We start from the raw sequence: 17,783 nt of genomic DNA, 5'->3' as shown, positions 1-17,783 counted from the left end.
TTGCAGACGGGGCCGGCCCTCACTGGCGTCCACCCTGGAGAGCCGAGGGGAGCAGGACGCCCTGGGTGAAGGGCGAGCGGGAGGAGAGAAGGGTGAGGCGGGAGCTCCGTGGCCCTACAGGGATGAGGCCTCATGCACAGGGCGTCCTCAACCCGCCAAGGCCATGATTTACAAAACAATGTGCTTTAGAAACTGCTGGAGGAAGAAGGACAGTGACCAGACAGGGCAGGACGCCGGCCCCAGGGAGAGTAGGGGACAGGCATCTCCTCCACGTGCTGCTTCAAGGAAAACAAACGGCGGCCACGAAAGCAGCCACCGAGCCTCCGGGGCCTGCCGAGAAGCCGCCCCACCGGCCGGGCGCCGCCGCACCTGTCTGACGCTGTCGGTGGCCGCTCTGGCCGCACAGTCCACAGCTGGAAACCGCAAAAGGCTCCGAAGCATGTCAGTTCTGAGCCTCTGATCCCTGCACCCTGGGGTTGCACTGTGACTTGCCAAATTTGGCTGATCACAGAGGAAAAGCGAAAAAAATCCAGGTTGCCAAGGAGACCCCTTCAAATACATTTTGCAGTGCTGTGAAAGCGATACCTTCGTCTCAGGTTGAGTTTCGCTCCTGAGGCCGTGCAAGGCGCTGTTTTATGTGAATCTGCACAGTCCCCCTCTCCTCCCCTCCCGACCCCCACACACACTCTGTCAGTGGTCAGGGCACCCTGCATAGCGCTCCGCTCTCCCCACAGACGCCGGCGGGCCCCTCCCCACAATCCCTTCCTCAGAGCCTTTCTGGGAAACCCGTGCAGCAGCGCATGGGGGCTCCTGGGGAGGGGGCAGCCAGCGTCTGACCCCAGCACCCCTCCTGGGGACTCTGCAGGGAGCCTGTAGAACCCTCGGCTGTCCCCAACACAAAACCACACTGATGCACAGCTGGATGAGCCCCTCAAGATCACGAAAATCAGCTGTGACGGCCTTCAGCCGATGCACCACTGCGGGGCCTGGCTCCCAGAGCCGGTAAAGCACACAAGAAGGTAAAATCCGAGTTGTCAGCCAGGGAGTGGACAGAGGGGCAGACGGCAGAAAACACCGGAAGTTGCGCTCGCGAGACTGGGATCGCACAGTCGGGCACAGCCATGGTGAAGGCATCGCGGAGCCTCCTGGCTGTGGGAGGTGGCGTCTGCCCCTCGCCAGTCCCGCACCTGTCCTCAGCTGACGACCCCGGCGTGGATGTGGAGGGCACGGCCGGAAGAGCCCCCCGCTGGGGTGCGGTTGGGTCACACACCGTGTGCGTGGGGGGCTCCCAGGACGCTCAGCATATCCTCAACACTCAGAACACGCCGCGCGGCTTGGTGAAGCTGTATCCTCTGTTCTCTGTTCCGGGGTGAGAACACTGCGTGTGCTGCCTTGACCTGCTCTCCGTGAAGACGCACCCGCGATCCATGCCCCCCACACACATTTTTATGATCTGCTCTCTGTGAAGACGCACGCCATGAAGATGCTGTGAAGACACACCCGCGATCCATGCCCCCCACACACATTTTCATGATTTTCCTACACAGGGCCTTGGCCTCAGCTAGGAGGGGGCCTTGGTCCACAGAGAATAATGTGTGATTGTCCGAACCAGCCACAGCTACTCATTCTCTCAGTTTCAAGACCATTGAAACCGAGGCTGCCAACTCAGAAGCCCCCGAGTGCCTGCAGACATGGCTGAGGAGCCGAGAGCAGGGCCGGGCAGGGGCTTCGGGAAACTGGGAAGCCTTTCACACCAGAAAAGCCATCTGCCTCTCAGCTCCAGCTGGGTACAGCCAGACAGGGCTACAGGTCCAGTGTGGTGGGATGTCAGATTTTTAAAGAGAAGTAAGAGATCCAGATTTATTTTATTTTCTTGAGACAGGCTCTTGCTCTGCGGCCCACGCTGCAGTACAATGGCGTGATCTCAGGTCACTGCAACCTCTGCCTCCTGGGTTCAAGTGATTCTTGAGCCTCAGCCTCCCAGTAGCTGGGATTACAGGCATCTGCACCAAGACCGGCTAATTTTCGTATTTTTATGAAAGACAGGGTTTCACCATGTTGGCCAGGCTGGTCTCGAACTCCTGACCTCAAGTGATCCATCCGCCTCGGCCTCCCAAAGTGCTGGGATTACAGGCGTGAGCCACCGTGCCTGGCCAGTGACCTAGATTTTTATGTGAAATCTCCTGACTGTAAAATAACAACAAGTAATCCAAATGTTTAAAAAAACACTGCACAGGCCAACACAAATTTGTCTCTGGGCCAGATTCAGCCTGTAAGCACCAGTTTCTTGTCAATGGATGTAAAACCTAGAGCAACTAAAGATATCAGCCTTTCCACCTGTCACTGCAGTCATCCTGCTGGTGGTGGATATGCCTTTCCACCTGTCACCGCAGTCATTCTGCTGGAGGTGGAGTGGCTGGCAGAGCCACCGCCACGGCTCTGTTGTCTAGGCAAGGAAGGGCTCTACTTATGTACTTATTTCAGTAGCGATAACCGGTGAGAACTGAGAAGCCATTCCCGAAGTCAGCGACTTAAACCACTGTTTGTTGTTATGCTTCACAGTTCGGGGTTGGAGGGGCTCAGCCAGGCGGTTCTCATTCGGGGTCTCCTCTGGGGTTGCATCCAGATGGAGGCAGGGATGACCTCATTGGAAGACTCAGCTGGCAGGACGTCCAAGATGGCATAGTCATGTGGCAGCTGTTGACACTGGGCGTTCACGGCTGCGCTGGCTGGGGCTGGGGCTGAGGCTGTGCAGGCTGGGTGGGCGTCTCAGAGCACAGCTGCTGGGCTTTAAGAAGAGCATCCCGGGAGCAAGGTTCCCACAGGCTGTGGTGGAAGCTGTGAGGCTTTGGAGGACCCAGTCTTGGGTACCCTGCAACATCATTCCACTGTATTCTGTCCATCGAGTGTGTACCTAAGCCAGCTCAGCATCAAAGGGAGGGCGTTAGACTCCCCTTTTCCACGGGAAAGACAGCCAAGAATTTGAAGCCATCTTTTTTTGGTTTGGGTTTTGGTTTTGCTTTTGAGACAGGGTCTCTCTATTGCCCAGGCTGGAGTGTAGCGGTGCAATCATAGCTCACTGTAGCCTTGAACTCCTGAGCTCAAGCAATCCTCCCACCTCAGCCTCCCAAGTAGCTGGGACTACAGGTGGGTGCCGCCACGCCCAGCTAATTTTTTCCCCCTGTCTTATGGTGCTGATAATTTTTAAACTTTTAGTAGAGATGGAGTCTCATTATGTTGCCCAGGCTGGTCGTGAACTCCTGGGCTCAAGTGATCATCCTACCTTGGCCTCCCAAAGTGCTGGGATTACAGCATGAGCCACTGTGCCCAACAACCACCCAACAGCCGCCTTTATTTTTATTTTTATTTTTTTTTTTTTTTGAGACGGAGTCTCGCTCTGTCGCCCAGGCTGGAGCGCAGTGGCCGGATCTCAGCTCACTGCAAGCTCCGCCTCCCGGGTTTACGCCATTCTCCTGCCTCAGCCTCCCGAGTAGCTGGGACTACAGGCGCCCGCCACCTCGCCCGGCTAGTTTTTTGTATTTTTAGTAGAGACGGGGTTTCACCGTGTTAGCCAGGATGGTCTCGATCTCCTGACCTCGTGATCCGCCCGTCTCGGCCTCCCAAAGTGCTGGGATTACAGGCTTGAGCCACCGCGCCCGGCCACAGCCGCCTTTAATACAGCAGATTTCAGTGGTGGGTTTGTGATCTTCGCCTCTGCACATGGGCAAGCATGCACGCTGGCATCCTCTCCTCTGCACACGGGCAGGTGTGCACGCTGGCATCCCCTCCTCTGCACATGGGCAAGCGTGAACAATGGCAGCCTCTCCTCTGCTCACAGGTGGGCGTGCACGCTGGAATCATGGCTGGGGTCACTCCCTCTCAGGGCCTGCCAGAGCCTCCTTCCAATGCTGGCCAGAATCATCACTTGGGCTGCCTGTGGTTTCATCCTTTCCCTCCTCCTCTTCTCCTTTTAAAGAAGCATTACTGTTGAATGAGTCCCCTACTCTACTGACCAGAAATACTGCCTGAGAACGGCCCCCCCGCAGGGACCTCCCTTCCTGAATGTCCGTACAGCCTGCGGTACCTTTAGGTTGGAAACAAGCATCATTCATTCATGCATTCACTAATTCATTCACATAACGAGCATTCTGGGACGTGGAGAGGGAAGTGACTCAGGTCCCAGAATCCCAAACCCACCTTGTGGAGCTCTGTGAAGGTGGCTGTCCCCTCAAGACCTGCCTTGGTGCTTCTTCCAGGTCAGCAGAAATCTCCCGGCGCCTCCAACACCCCAGCCGGCCTGGCTTCCTCCGGCCTCTGCTGTTTCTCCTGCTCTATCCCAGCCTTCCAGGTCTTTCCTTATGGTAAAGCCGCAGTGGGAAGCACTGGGGATGAGGGCGGGAGAGGCCCTGAACGTGCCTCTCAGAGAAGGGTAATGAGGATTTGCAGGTGTGGGGGCCTGAGCCTGGGTCTCCAGCGATCACACACTTCCTTCCCGCAGGATCTTACTCCAGCCTCTTGCTTTTCCGCCTGTGTTTCGGTGGCAGTGAGCATCTTCCAACACCATCAGCGGCCCCGGCCACCTTGTTGGGCTACTGTTGTTTTGAACCAAGACGCTGGCTCCCGAATTCGCTGAAGTCACCAAACATCCACCAGGGCTTGAGCTCTTTGCTGACCTCTGTTTCTTCCCAGCAGCCCGCGTGGCAGGGAGGTGCGCGCCTTCTGGACCCAGAATGATTCTGTCACTGCCCACAGCTGTGGGTGTTTCGGCGAGGGCGGGACCTTAAACTCCAACCCCCTGAGGCACGCATTTCCCGATGGCAGGTACAGAGTTGGGGTGTGAGCTTAGGGCACATGCAAGCATGAGATCCTGCTCACCCTTGAGGGCCAGAGATGTGGGGAACATGTCAGACACACAGGAGCATACGTGTGGTTCTGCAGAGCCAGGCAGGTCACCACGCAGCCTGGACAGGTCACTCATTCCTGCCCGGGGCCACTTGGGGAGGGGATTCCTCTCAGGGAGGCCACCACCCAGGCACAGCCTCCGGCCAACGGACGCACTGCGCGCGCTGGGGTTCCAGCCCGGTTCCTCCAGCATTAATCCGAAGGGAGAGGGCTCCAGATAACCAGGCAGGCCACAGTTCAAATAACCATGGGGCACAGGTGATGCAGGGCAGGTGGGCCCCAAAGTGGGGCTTAGCCTGCCAGGGTTCTTAGCTTTGCCCAGGAAAGCATTCGAGGGCTAGCAGGAGGTGGAATAAACAGCTTTACTGAAGCGGCAGTGTTTGGGTTTACAGCTTCTAGCCACTACTGCCAGGCAGAGCACTGAGGGCAGCGGCTCAGGGCACCTGTGCAGTCCCATTTACACCCACTTTTAATTATATGCACATTAAGGGGTGGATGATACAGAGATCTCTGGTTAAGGGTGGTCACTTTCCGGGTCCTCAGGCCGCTGCCATGGAAAGGGGCGGGAGCTCCTGGGCATTGCCATGGCAATGGTAAACTGACGTGGTGCGCTGGTGGGCGTGGCTATGGAGAGGGGCTTGCACCCTGGCCCTGTTTTGGCCAGTCCTCAATTAGGTCCGGTGTCCGAGCCCCACCTCCGGTTTCCAGTCCCACCTGTTAGCTCACAGGCACGGAGTCCCTCGCCAGCGCCCGGAATGGGGGTTCACACGCGAATTCCTGCCCTGTCCTCAGGACAGCTGCTCAGCCCACCCAGCAGTCTGGGTACGGCCATGATGGCCTGCGGCCCCAGCATGTCCCGGGGGCTCCACAGAGCCACCTGTCACCTGCCCGTGATGGGGCCGTGGTGTGAGACAGCAAAAATGACTCACAAAAATGACTCTACGTCCAGATAGAGAAGCTGCCACCGTCTTTTTAAACTTTTAAATTTGCCATCATTGTAGATTTGAGTGAGGCTGTGAGAAATAATACAGAGAGATCCTGTGCACCCTGAATGTATGCGATGCCCCCAACAGTGACCTGCTGTGTACACACGGCGCCACGCCACGACTGGGATGCAGACGTGGTGCCATTTCCGACCCCACTCCCTTCCTCAGCTCTGCCCGCCCTTGCACGCCCTGTGTGCAGGTTTCGTGCAGGTTTTTTATTTTACTTTTTAAATTTTTTTTTTTGAGATGGAATCTCACTCTGTTGCCCAGGCTGGACTGCAATGGTGCGATCTCAGCTCACTGCAACCTCCACCTCCCAGGTTCAAGCGATTCTCCTACTTTGGCCTCCCAAGTAGCTGGGATTACAGGCATGCACCACCAAACCCGGCTAATTTTTGTATTTTTAGTAGAGACGGGGTTTCGCCATGTTGGCCAGGCTGGTCTCGAACTCCTGACCTCAGGTGATCCACCCGCCTCAGCCTCCCAAAGTGCTGGGATTACAGGCGTGAGCCACTGCGCCCGGCCAGTTTCATGCAGTTTCATCACACATGCAGATCAGGCACCAGCCACCTTTCTAAGAAGGGAGCCTTTCGATGCTAGAGGACCAGAGGAACCTCGGTGGCAGGAGTGTGAGGCCATGGCCCACCCACCCCGTAGAGGCCCCAGATAGGCGTGCGGTCACAGAGCAGCACTGACTCCAGAGGGAGGATGAGACGGGCAGTGGAAGAGGAGAAGGTAGGAAGTGTCCCCACCCGAGCACACACCCAGAGCGCCCACGTGGGAAGCACGTCTCACCTCTGTGATGATGTAAAAGTCATCCCCAGGCTCTCCCTGGACCACGATTTTCTCTCCATCTTCAAACTGGACGGGCTCCAGCGCGTCCGCCACGGTCAGACGCTCCCACTTCTCCAGGGACTCTGTCAGGGGAGGAGGAGGATAGGTCATCCCGGGGTTCATGCCTCCCCAGCCACAGTCCAAGACAAGGGCCACCACTCTTCCCGAAAGGTGTCCTCAGAAGCACCAGCTCCATGACCAGTAAGCTGCGTAAGACGAGGCCGTGACACTGTCCCCTAGCACCTCTGTGCCAGGGAGCCTGGGTTTTCTTGCAATCAGCAGTTCCCAGACGCATGCAGCTCATGTGTCCTCTTCACCAGGTGCGGAGGGAGCTATTCTGACACTTATCCCTGGCTTAATGTAAATACCCAGCAGTGAAAACTGACTCCAGGTTAACTCAGTATGAAAATACTTTTGTTATCTTCAAAAGAATAGAGCTGCTTACATTTTTGCAAACAATGGAGTTGCAGCTAAGCACAAAGGCTACTAAGTGGTTTAAAATAATTCAGAAGTCAGGCACAGTGGGCTCATGCCTGTAATCCCAAGACTTTAGGAGGCTGAGGCAGGAGGATCGCTTAAGGCCAGAAGTTCAAGACCAGCCTGGCCAACTTAATGAGACTCCATCTCTACAAAAAAAAAAAAAAAAAAAAAATGTTTTAAATTAGCCAGGCATGGTGGTGTGTACCTGTAGTCTCAGTTACTCAGGATGCTGAGGTGGGAGGAACACTTGAGGCCAGGAGTTCAAGACCAGCCTGGGCAACATAGTGAGATCTCGTCTCTACAAAAATTAAAAGATTAGCCAGGCATGGTGGCGCACACCTGTGGTCCCAGTTTCTCAGGAGGCTGAGGCAAAAGGATCACTTGAGCACAGGAGGTCGAGGCTGCAGTGAGCTATGATCACGTCACTGCACTCCAGCTTGGGAGATGGAGCAACACCCCGTCTCAAAAAAAAAAAAAATACGTGAATAACAAAATAATTCAGAATGGTAACTGCCCATCCAAAAGAAACACTTCATCAGGGAACTGATCAAAGAACATGGAACTGCATTTATGTTGCAAGATTAAGGTATAGTATACTTTCTACTCTTTTGGGTCAAAATGCTTAATTCCCATGCCAAGTTTATCTTTAAATGCTTGCAAATTCAATGTATCTTTCCGCCCTTCTCACAAGGTCTTCCCTTCCCTGTCTTTATTCATCCCTAACCCTTGGAAGGAAAAAAAAAATTACTAACATCAGATTTTATAAGAAAATAATGATCACCTGATTAACTGTTTCTTTTTTCACACACACTAAAAATCTTTCCTGTCCTATACAAATCAGATGCTACCTATGTAGGTCAGAAGCTAAAAATAAAAAGCAAAGCATTTATTTTAGATCTAGGTTAGGAGGGAGATTTCTCTCCTTAAAAATCCCTGTTGATGCCGTACGTTGCAAAGGAAAATGCTTCCTGCAAACCCCAGGGCCGGGGCAGATTCTGCAGCACAGGGAAGGTGGGTGAGGCCCCCGCTACCAGAGCTGCTTGACCAGCTTCCTAAAAACAGGGTCTGTACCGGCCGGGCGCGGTGGCTCATGCCTGTAATCCCAGCACTCTGGGGGGCCGAGGCGGGCAGATCACGAGGTCAGGAGATGGAGACCATCCTGGCTAACATGGTGAAACCCCATCTCTACTAAAAATACAAAAATTAGCCGGCTGTGGTGGCAGGTGCCTGTAGTCCTAGCTACTCGGGAAGCTGAGGCAGGAGAATGGCATGAACCCGGGAGGCGGAGGTTGCAGTGAGCCAAGATCGCACCACTGCACTCCAGCTTGGGCGACAGAGTGAGACTCCGTCTCAAAAAAAGAAGGGTCTGTACCAGACAGAAGCTGCTGAATAATTCAGAACCTGGGTGTGCTCCCAAGCAGGTCAACACATCAGTGCACATCTGGCAACTAAATGATGCAGGTTGATTTTTTAGTGCAATTATGGTTTGTGTTCAGGGTGCAGAAGGAGATCAGCATATGAATTTGGAGTGTTTTGTTTACTGGTTTCCTTACAAGGACAGTCACACGAGGCATTTCATTTCAGAAGTCAGTTGCAGTTAGGAAGTTCATTTCCACATATTTGATCAGCAAATGCTTCCTCTATTACATTTGAAATGTGTAGTATTCTGAGTTCTCAAAACAAAAATTATCTCCTGGCTACATTAATCTTGGATGAAAATTGACAGAAGAAACCACAGGGAGATGGCACTCTTAGCCCCATTTTTTTTTTTTTCTTCAAGAGACAGTGTCTTGCTCTGTCACCCAGGCTGGAGTGCAGTGGCATGATCATGGCTCACTGCAGCCTTGAACTCCTGGGCTCAAGCGATCCTCCCACCTCAGCCTCTCAAAGTGCTGGGATTACAGACATGAGCCACCACACCCGTATAATTTTTTTTTTTTTTTTTTTTTTTTGGAGAGACAGGAACTTGCTCTGTTACCCAGGCTGGTCTCAAGCTCATGGCCTCAAGTGATCCTCCCACCTCAGCCTCCCAAGTAGCTAGGACTGCAGGCATGCACCATCACGCCCAGCTAATTTTTTATTTTGTAGAGATGGGATCCATTTATATTCACTGTGCAAACTATGCAGAATAAATGCAGCCAAGTGTCCCAAAAAGCACCTCACAAGGTCAGCCTGCAGCCACAGCACAAGGCTGCGTGCACCTGCCCCAGTGGGAAAGCCATCTCCAAGCTCTGAGCTGGAATTCTGCAGACTTGCAGCTCCCACACGGACCGTGCTGACTACGGGGCCTCCTGTCCAGGGGGCCAAGCCCTGCGCGTTCAGGAGGAGAAAGCAGAGTCCCAGGAGCACCAAGGCACAAACACCATTGCCAGGTTTCTGGTGTGGGGACAGGAATGTCGAAGCCCACAGCTTCAGCCTCGTCCAGGGCCATCCCTCCTGCCAAGCCACCTGTGGAGGCACCGTCCCGCCAGCCCTTTTTGGAGGACTTTGTGCTGATGGTGACTGGGCAGGAAAAGGGAATCGTGTCTCGTTGTTACTCTTCTGGGAGGCCATGGGAGAAGCCGGTCACATTGCTGGCTGCTGCATTAATCAGAGGAACATAACTGGGCGGACGGAGGCCAGGCGGCAAGGGTGTCTGACCACCCCTAAGAGCCCGGGACGCAGGAAGCAAGAAGCCACCTCCAGCCGGGGGTCACCAGCGCTCGCCTGGAGCAGGGAGAGGGTCTCGTCCTTCATGGCCTGCAGCAACTGTTGCCTCGACAGCACTGGGGAATGAAGAAATCTGTGGGGCAGGGCTGACTATTCAGTGCCCGGTGCCTGGTGGGCACGAGGGCCCGGACCACCCAGCTCTGCCTCAAAAGGAACCCAGAAGGACGGCAGAGGCCCTGCGTTTGGGATTTCGCATAGGGATCAAATGTCTCCCTCTCGGCCCCTATAAAATCTGGGGGACCAACTCGTTTTGTTTTTCCAAGTATGACATTTTTAAAAGGCACTAGAATTAAAACCAGACACGAAGCCACATGGGCAATTCCATTCCCACAAAACATCCCGAACAGGCAAATAGCCCACAGAGACCAGCAGCGTCCAGAGGCTGCTAGGGCTGGGAGGGTGGGTGGGGGTGACGGCTCACAGGGACGGGGCTCTGTCTCGGGTGAGGACGGGGCTCTGGGATGCGAGCGGGGCCGATGACGTCATGTGTGGACTCGACGGCCCTGAAACGCGCTTCCGGGAAAGGTCAAAATGTTCAGCTTGATGTGACCTGCATTTTACCACAATCGAAAGAACCGCACGCTCCCTTCTCGACATTCCGCAGAAGGATTTCAGAGAGAACAGGGGTCAAAGTCCTCCCCAAGAAACGCAGGCACAGCCATACTGCACACACACACGTGCACACGGGCACACTCACACCCACTATCACACACGTACACACTCATACCCACGCACACGTGTGCACACACATGCACACAGACACATCCACACACATGCACACTCACACCTCTCACACATTCTACACACGCACATACACACCGACATGCACACACACCCATGCACTCACACTCCCCACATGCACATACGCACATTCTACGTGGACTCATTCACACACGTGCACACACACCCATTCACACACATTCTACACACACACCCCGACACGCACACACACCCAGGCACTCACACCCCCACACACATGCACACACGCACATTCTACGTTCACTCATGCACACAAACGTGCACACACAACCACTCACACATTCTACACATGCACACACCCCCACATGCACACACACCTCTGCACTCACACCCACACACACATGCACATTCTACACACAACTGTGCACTCACACCCACGCACACACATGCACACATTCTACACGTGCACACACCTGTGCACTCACACCCATGTACACACATGCCCCCACACACATGCACACCCGTGCACACACCCACGCACACATGCACACACTCATGCAGCCACATATGCACACTCATGAGCACACACCCTCACACATGCGCACACATGCACATTCTACATGCACACGCACACACACCGCCCATGTGCACACTCACCCACACACATGTGCACGGTTCTGCCTGCTCTAGCCCAAGGAGCCCCCACTGGCCCGGCCGGCACCATTGCGTGTAACTCAGGCTGCACCAGCGTCTTCCCCGCCAGGCCGTTGAGCAGGTTCACCAAAGGTGAAAAGGCTCCAGGCGCACCTGAAACACTGGCCTGCCCTGTTATCCTTCCCGGAACTGAGAGCGATGATGGTGGCATAGAAAGGGCAGAGACAGCTCCCAGAGAAACCGCGCTTAGAAGGGAACCAGCACAGTCAGGGAAAGCAGCTCGACCCAGCTCTCACGTGTACCGGGAGCCAACACCGGCTTTCAGCTCTACACGGACTGGTGTGGAGGGAAGGCTGGGGGCGCGGTTCTGACAGCAAAGGGAGAAGCAGACAGGAAATGCACAGGATGGCAGAGACGCTGACAAGCAGGGCAGCCCTGCCCACGGGAGAGGAGGCGGGCTCTTGGGGTTTGCCAGCAAGTGACAGTGTCATGTGTGCACGTGTATGCGTGTGGGCACGTCTGTGTGCTGCGCCCCAAACTTCCATAATACCAACAACACTCAACTTGCCAGACACACAGGGAATGGGGAAGAGGCCAGGGTGGCCAGCAGGTGCCCAGATGTCGGGACACACAGCTGGGCAGGGGTGCAGCCACTGACCTAGGATGGAGACCTTGCTGAGGAACTCCTCGTACATCTTGCGTTTCCTCAGCGTGCTGCCCTGTTCGGGAGAAAGGAAAAACAGACAAGAATGTGAATCTTTGTGCCTGGATCATCCTGACGTTTCCAGATTTCCCCAAACGACTCTCAACTACTAAGGAGACCCTCCAAGCATTCCAAGTCCCAAAAGTCCTCAATGACCCGAAGGCTGTGTGAGCTGCCACGGTGTCCTAAGCACCCCGCCTCCCTCCTCCTGGGGGGCTTCTGGAAAAGCTCCCATCGTGGCTGCTAAGTGTCCTGGCCGGCAGCAGAGTTCCCCACCCAGCCGGGGCCAGTGGTAGGTCCACGCAGTGAGCACACAGCCAGCCAGAGCCTGAACCCAGGTTTCTAGCCATGAAGGGGAGGGGGCTCATAAACACATCTTGAGAAACTGAGGCCAACACAGACACTCAAGCACATGACGCAGAAGGGAGAGTGTTGCTGACATCAGCTAAGACCCTGGATCCAGCCATGCCTGAAGCTGCATCCTTACCCATTAAAGCTTGACTTCCCTCACCCCTGGGAAAAGCATGCTGAATAATACAACACCAACACACAGGGCCCTGTCTGCGTTATGTGAATTAGAAATTAGAATTCATTCTAGAAACCAGGATTATAAATGTGAATTAGAAAAACACACCCCTTCTTCAAGCACACATCCCAGCAAGCTGACGGGCCCCAGTGCAGACAGGAATGAGGCCCCTGCTCCAAGCAATTGGCTCCAGCCTGGCGCGCAGAAAGCAGCCTGGGTCTCAGCCCCTCTCAGCCCTCTGCCTGGGCCTTTGTTCAGTGCACAAACTCCACAACTGTACACAGCAGCCGCATGGTAGACACGATTCAGCACCGCACATTCAGAAAACATAGACACACAGTCCACCCGGACAGCAGCAAACCCGATTCTGCTGAAATTCAAATGGTATCATCCATTGACAGAGGCCATGCGTTCGAGTAGGGTGTATGCCGCGATGTGAGTTGGACCAAGAGACGACATGCTAGTGACGAGGTTTTTTCATAACCCTAGATAAGTCCCCTGGGGTGCGGAGAGAGGAGAGAGGAGGGAACCTGCTGTGTTGAATGCCTACTCCAGGTTGGGGAGGGGGGCTCTTGGACACGCTGACGCACATTGAACTTGCAACAGATAACCCTGTGAGGGGAACATACTTTTATCCTTATTTTCTACAGGCAGAAACTGAGGCTCCGCAGGGCTGAGTGACTGCCCTAGACAGGAACCACAGAACCAAGAAGGAAAGCCTGGAGTGGGCTCTAAAAGCCCCAAAGCTGCCTCTACCTCTCCACTTGTCAAACGGGGACGTATTTTACTCCTTCCTGACATGCTGTTTCACGAATTCCCGTAACACCCTGAGACAGAAAACCGCAGTGAGCGGCATTTACCAGGTGCCTCCCACCTGTGCAACTGACCATGTGCTGACCAGGGGCACACAGACACAGTAGTATGTGCAGTTTCTGAACATGTCCCTCCCCTCTCCTCCTTCCTGCTATCTGGCATGTGGAGATGATGGCTGGGGCTGCAGCAGCCATCCTGGGCCCCTGAGGAGCATCAGTAAGAGAAAGCTAGTTCCCTGGGCCCCATAGAACAATGCACCCACCCTAGACAGACTCCTTCCAGAGCATGAGAAACAGCCGTATGGTTTAAGACACTGTTATTTTGAGTATTTCTGTTACACCTGGCACAGCAGCAGCCGGCCCCCAATGATCCTCACTCGCCTCCTGGTGTCCACACCCTGTGTGGTCTGCACCACGATGAACAGGGCTGATAGATGCAACTAGAGAATGCTAAGGAAATGAGCCTGAGATTTGCAAAGCCAGGTTGTAAAAGATACTGTGGCTCCTGCCCTGCTCTCTCCTGGATCGCTCGGCTGCAGAGAAGCTCAGAGGAGGAGCAGCGCCTTCCCGCCACCCTCCAGCCCTGTGGGGGGAAGCCACCACAGACATCTCCTCTGCCCCATAAGACCTTCTGATCCCACAGCCCGAGGAGTGTTCCAGGCCAGAGCCGTGCAGCTGCTTCCTCCATGACCCACGGGAAATGGAACAAATGTAACATTGTTGACAGAGGTCATTAAGTTTGAGGGGAATTTGTTACGCAGCCACAGCTAACTAATACATCCAGCAAAATTTAATCCTAAGGGTTAGGATAGGCTAGGAAACCTAGGTTAGGATAGAAAACTATAAACTCTTCTGAGTCCTGCAGGCGTCTGGCATAACACCCTGCTGCCAGGGACCCTCCCGGCTGTCACAATGCTGGGGGGCAATGGTGAAGGAGAGTCATTTATCCCACCTTCTAAACAACCTACATAGGAAGGAGATGTCAGGAAAGAGAGATAGACCAGACATGAGAAGCAAGACCCCTGACACTCAGAGGAGCCTCCCAAATGCCTGTCAGTCTCCCCAAACTTTCTTCTCCTGAGGGTTGCTGTTCAAAGCGTCTTCCCATCCACTCCAGTCACTCACAGGAACAGAAATTGCAATCAAACACCACTTGGTGTTTACCGAGCACCCTGGACAGGGGCAGGGGCTGTGCTCAGGGCTGTGCCCATCACAATGTCACAACTCAGAGGGTCAAGGAGGAGGAGAAAGCGGAGGTGAGTGCTTCGGAGGAGTGCGTCTGAAGTTACCCACTGCCGTGGTGAAGTGGGGGTCTGCCCTAGCCTGGTCTCCAGGGCCTGCGCCTACTCACTGGCCCCTCTTCCTTCTCTTGATGCCACCCACAGCCAGATGTAAACTTGCTTATATCTACCTTAAAAAGGGACCCCTTGGGCACACTGAAAGTGGCCCCATCACATGGGAAAATGAGGGGCCACCACAGAGCCTCTTCCACAGTTGGGGGTGGGGAAGAGCAGCCCTGGGGACACAGTGAGCATAGGGGAGGCAGCCCGCAGCCCTCCTGTGCAGCCCTCCTGGCTAGGATGGAGCGGGACTCCAGCTACTGGGGCAGGAGGCCCTGCAGGAGCAGAGCAGAGAATGAAGGAAGGGAGATGGATTGCTGCGGAAGGAAAACAGCTCAAGGGGGAAGGGCTGGAGGAAAGGCACGTGATGCTAAATGCCTGTCCCTGGAAAACTATGACAAAAATGCAAGCTCCAGTGAAATGGGGGAGGAATGGTACACAAGTCCCTGAGGCACAGCGGTGACTTGTGTGGGGCTCAGGCCAGGTTTTTTCCAGTTGCTTATTCTGGACCCTGGTGGCGAGGCTGACCTTTCCCATGGGCAAAGGCCATTTCCGGTAGCGTGGCCCTCCCCACTCACTCCCAAGCCTCCGTCAATGTCCAGAAACAGACTCCTAGAGCTGCGTCAAGCTTCCCACTCACAGATCAGACGACTGAGCCCAGCAAAGGTGTGGCTTGAGCCCAACTTCCATGATGGGGATGAGGACCCTAAGGACACCCACCCTCCCCTGCCTTCCAGAGCCTCAGCATGGAGGACACCGTAGGAAGTTCACTCAATGTGGACAAGTACAGGTCTGAATGCATCACCTGCATCACTGGACCTTGGTGAAATGAGACCATACAAATCTCTGCCTTGCTGGGTCATGATGAGAACTGAGTCTCAACAAATGTTATGTTCCTGCTAATGGTGATGGTGGTGATGTTGGTGAGGATAGCCACAGTGGTGATGACGATGGTGGTGGTGATGGTGATGATGGTGATGGTGATGGTGGTGATGGTGAGGACAGCGATAGTGATGGATAGTGATGGTGACGGTGGTGATGATGGTGGTGACAGTGACGGTGATGGTGCTGATGGTGATAATGATGGTGATGGTGGTTATGATACTAATGGTGATAATGGTGATGGTATTGAGGATGTTGATGGTGATAATGATAATGGTGGTAGTGAGGATGGTGATGGTGATAATGGTAGTGGTGATGGTGGGGAGAATGGTGATATTCATGGTGGTGAGAATAGTTGTGATGGTGGTGAGGATGGTAATGGTGAGGATGGTGGTGATGGTAATAGTGATGGTGATAATGGTGGTGATGATGGTGATAGTGATGGTGATGATGGTGATGGTGATAGTGATAGTGATAATGGTGGTGGTGATGGTGATAATGGTGGCGATGATGGTGATATTCATGGTGGTGAGAATAGTGATGGTGGTGAGGATGGTGATGGTGAGGATGGTGATAATGGTGGTGATGATGGTGATGGTGATGGTATTGAGGATGTTGATGGTGATAATGATAATGGTGGTAGTGAGGATGGTGATGGTGATAATGGTAGTGATGATGGTGATGGTGGTGAGGATGGTGATGGTGGTGATGGCGATATTCATGGTGGTGAGAATGGTGGCGATGAGAATAGTTGTGATGGTGGTGAGGATGGTGGTGATGGTGATAGTGATGGTGATAATGGTGGTGGTGATGGTGATGGTGATAATGGTGGTGATGATGGTGATAGTGATGGTGATGATGGTCATGGTGATAGTGATAGTGATGGTGGTGGTGATGGTGATAATGGTGGTGATGATGGTGATATTCATGGTGGTGAGAATAGTTGTGATGGTGGTGAGGATGGTGATGGTGAGGATGGTGGTGATGGTGATAGTGATGGTGATAATGGTGGTGATGATGGTGACTGATGGTGATGATGGTGATAGTGATAGTGATAATGGTGGTGGTGATGGTGATGGTGATAATGGTGGTGATGATGGTGATAGTGATGGTGATGATGGTCATGGTGATAGTGATAGTGATGATGGTGGTGGTGATGGTGATAATGGTGGTGATGATGGTGACAGTGATGGTGATGGTGATAATGGTGGTGATGATGGTGATAGTGATGGTGATGATGGTGATGGTGGTGAGGATGGTGATAACAGTGATGGTGATGGTGATAATGGTGGTGATGGTGGTGGTGATAATGGTAGTGATGTTGGCAATGATGATAGTGATGGCAGGGGTGATAGTGGTGGTAATGATGGTGCTGACGATGGTGGTGATGGTGGCAATGATGATGGTGGTAGTGGTTCTTACTGGGTACACAAAAGTGTGCTGATGGGGAAAGTCAGGACATTGCAATTCCGACCGCAGCCTGCCCATGACTCCCCATACCCTTGGACTAGTCTTGTCCCGTCTGGTCTTCGGTTTCCCCGTGAGAAGAGTGGTTGAAATGAGCAGCTGTTCCCTGTGTCTCTGGCCTGGGCTCCTTCTCTGTCCCCCCAAATTCCTCACCACTGCTCCACTGGTGCCGTGTCCACCTTGGCCCTTGTCTGCCTCCCATTGACTTCCAGGGAGATGTCAGGTCCCTGAGCTCAGAAATGGGGTTAGACACCCATGCAAACAGCTGCTGACCCAGCCCTAGTCCTCAGCAGCCTCCACCACTGCCAAGATTCCTGCTCCTCCCAGAAGGTGATGACGATAAGCACGGCTCACTATGCTGAATGTTTCCCAGCGACCAGGCACCTCCCGAGATCCACACCTTCAGCTGGGCCTACTATTATGTCCACTCCAGGGAAGAAACAGAGGCTCAGGGCCGGTGTGGCCTGCCTGTGCTCACTGGGCTGCCAAGCGGTGAGGCCAAGAACTGAAACGGGACAATCTTGTTCCAGAATCGATGCTCGCATGGCCAGGCTCCACACTGTCCTGGAGACAGCAAGGTCACCTTGAACCTCCACGCACACACTCAGCACTTTGTCTGCTCTGGAAGAACAGAAGTGGCATCCACAGAGCACCTACTGTGTGCACAGCACCACACATCATCATTCTCCATCCTCACACAAGATTGGAGTAGGGCAGCTCAGAGCATGCAACGTGCCCAGGCTGCCCGGGACAGAGAGAGGAGCCGAGACGGTCCAGGCCCGGGTGTTA

At 54.0% G+C, this 17,783-nt stretch overlaps 1 protein-coding gene across 5 annotated transcripts in view; it reads right to left on the bottom strand.

Moving 5' to 3' along the window:
- PRKAR1B (protein kinase cAMP-dependent type I regulatory subunit beta) overlaps positions 1-17,783 on the bottom strand; it is a 186,798-nt gene that overhangs the window by 24,341 nt on the left and 144,674 nt on the right. For all 5 annotated transcript variants that reach the window (XM_033194641.1, XM_033194644.1, XM_033194643.1 and 2 more), the window contains exons 8-9: positions 11,923-11,983; positions 6,684-6,805 (exon numbers count right to left, since the gene is read on the bottom strand). In XM_033194641.1, the coding sequence (XP_033050532.1) occupies positions 6,684-6,805; positions 11,923-11,983 (183 nt within the window). The remainder of the gene's footprint in view (positions 1-6,683; positions 6,806-11,922; positions 11,984-17,783) is intronic.

The sequence above is a fragment of the Trachypithecus francoisi genome, unplaced genomic scaffold (assembly GCF_009764315.1).
Source record: "Trachypithecus francoisi isolate TF-2019V2 unplaced genomic scaffold, Tfra_2.0 Lachesis_group4, whole genome shotgun sequence".
Lineage (NCBI taxonomy): Eukaryota > Metazoa > Chordata > Mammalia > Primates > Cercopithecidae > Trachypithecus > Trachypithecus francoisi.
Note: the sequence above shows the minus strand (reverse complement) of the source record. Positions and strands in the feature narration are given on the sequence as shown.